This window comes from Penaeus monodon, chromosome 17 (assembly GCF_015228065.2).
Source record: "Penaeus monodon isolate SGIC_2016 chromosome 17, NSTDA_Pmon_1, whole genome shotgun sequence".
Lineage (NCBI taxonomy): Eukaryota > Metazoa > Arthropoda > Malacostraca > Decapoda > Penaeidae > Penaeus > Penaeus monodon.
Window position 1 is genome coordinate 6,618,210 of NC_051402.1, and position 2,500 is coordinate 6,620,709.

The 2,500-nt window shown below is 36.2% G+C and overlaps 1 protein-coding gene across 2 annotated transcripts in view; it reads left to right on the forward strand.

Annotated features, from left to right (window-relative positions):
• LOC119583520 (molt-inhibiting hormone-like) overlaps positions 1-1,569 on the forward strand; it is a 5,825-nt gene extending 4,256 nt beyond the window's left edge. Inside the window, exons 3-4 of one of the 2 annotated variants that reach the window (XM_037932050.1) lie at positions 1-54; positions 395-1,569. The exon at positions 1-54 is cut by the window's left edge and continues 64 nt beyond it. In XM_037932050.1, the coding sequence (XP_037787978.1) occupies positions 1-39 (39 nt within the window). In that variant the 3' untranslated portion in view covers positions 40-54; positions 395-1,569. The remainder of the gene's footprint in view (positions 55-394) is intronic. The other variant, XM_037932049.1, reaches the window with a different exon arrangement.
• The last annotated feature ends 931 nt before the right edge of the window (positions 1,570-2,500 follow it).

Here is a 2,500-nt window from a genome sequence, read left to right on the forward strand (position 1 = left end):
CGCTTTGAGAAAATGGCTATGTTTCTCCGCTATTCATAATGGTTGAAGGCTATGGTAATTTTATGTTTTCTTTTTCGTTTTTGCTATTTTTAGTTGGTTTCTTTTCTAAATTTTAGTTGATGGTTTCTTACTTATCATTATCACGTTTTGTTGTTCTTGATATTATTTTCCGATTTTGTTTACACTGACTTTCATCGCCTCTCTCCAGACTAGTTTATTTTATTTTCTATTGGCTTTCCTCAACGATTATCAGTTCAGTTGTCTAGAAAAAAATCAACCCTTCCTTGGATTCTTTTCTCTAAATCCATTATCAATATTTTATTTTGTTGGGCCTAAAAAGAGATTTTCTTTAACAAAGGTAACTTTAATAGAAAACGGATTTTCGTTTTTTCAGGAGTAACTGTTACGCCAACTTCGTATTCAAGCAGTGTCTCGACGATCTCCTTATGGTCGACGCCATTGACGAGTACGTGAACACCGTCCAGCTGGTAGGGAAGTAAAGGACAGGAGTCTCACAGGACATTAATGTGAAAGAAAGGAGAAAAACAAACACCAGGAAATATATATGGAAATTTTCACGGCAACGAGAATAATTTTTGAAAGCCCTTTGTCTGGAGACTTGGGCCAAATGGGGCCAAAGAAAATAAAGATGCAGTAAAAAAAAGAAAAAAAAGTTATCTTTAAGTTATCTTCTTCAGGAAATCACGATGCTCTCTGGCAGCTCCCATATCATTCCATTCTCTTTAGTAAGATATAATTTCTACCTAGCAATGTTATAGAATACATAGTAGCTATATTATGCTAAGTATTTATTGAAGATCATATATTTATTTTCATACCCTTTTGAAGTGACCTTTGACGATTCTCACTACTGTCCTGCTCTGATTCATTTCTTCTTGCTCCTGTCCCCGACTATTTATGCAATTCTGGTTATACGCTTTGAAAAGTTATTTTTGTATGGTCGATAATCATTAATTATAATACAGTGTACAATTCGGCATTTGCGTGTGAAAGAAAGGGTAGGAAACCACACAGCACAGGAAGGCACTTGAGTTTCAGTATGAATTCTTCTCCGGGATTTTCTGAATATTACGTTTTCTTGAATCTACCCTCTGCGCACAAAATGAGGTAGAGTTACAAAGTTAGGGGCTGGAAGAAATACCCAGTGTTACTTTGTCTTTATATTCACCATTTCTCTTTCCTCCACATAGAGAGAAAGCACAGGATTTGATAAATTCCAAAATATCAGATCTCCCCCCCTGAAAAAAAAAAAAAAAATCCCGTTGTTTTAGTCGGTAGAGTCTTTCGAAAATAACTTTCCATTTCTGTCCCAGCTCGATGCAAGGTAATCTTCAGTTTCTTAAGTAAAGAGAAAAAGGGTTGATTACCTGTTTTTTTCTTGATAATAAGAAAGAAAAAAAATCGTCTAGATCTCTGTACTTACCACTTGTTGCGTGTGGTGCCCAAACCCAAACCCTGATTATGTAACCAAAGATTAGAATTTAGTGGAATCCTTAACCTTTGCGTTTGTGTTGGATCCTTGAGATTTTGAATAAATTATTATAATCACGAGTGGTTTTAATTCCTAGTTATCCCGCTTCTTTGTTTTCATTTCGGGTATTTTCAAGTATAGAGATATATATACAGATTAACACAACAATATGCTAATCACATCTTTTCAAATATCACAGGAATTATTCTCCAACTGCAGACAAGGAATATTAACAATGCTTCAGTAAAATTAAACTCTCACAATGCTAAGAATTATCTGTAACTCCACTTGAAATAGCTTTTCAGAGATTTCTGTAAAAAAAGGATTGCTACCCTGGAAATTCAAGAAGTTTCAAGTAGAGATATACCAGCAATGTATGTTCTAATGCTAGTAATAACGGGATCTGAATGGCAGAGAGAAAAAGCTTCAAGATCATTCAGTATTTCAGACTGAAGTGAATACGAAGAGGTTTTCGAAATTTCTTTATTGTGATTTGCTTTTGTTGCCCTTTTATCAAAAACAGTTAAGTGCATCATCATTCAATATCTGCGGCACAGGCAGTGACTGATGGTATCTACTTCTTTATATGTTAATTTTTGGTTGTGGAATCTAACTGTAGGGGCGATGGTGGGAGGGTATTACGCTAATATCACGGGTGCTGCAAAGTGAGTATACAAGTAACAATTGCGCTAATATCACGGGACAATATGCGGTTTCCAGGGAGCTCCACACCCTATGATCGTGACCTCTCTCAGTGAACAAGCTTTCCAGACTTGTGTAAAATACTGTAGCCACAGTGAAAAATCTGGATTTCCGTGTAGAAATGGACCAGCAAAAACAAAAACAAAATAAACGGGGTTATGTCAGCCTGCAGTACGTAATCCAATGGCCGCTACTATGCGAATGGCGTGTTATCGAGCTACCACCGTATCCAGTTTATTCGCCAAAAACAAGAGAACAACTATAGCGTATATTCTGGCGAGATAGGACTTGGATGGATACCTTATT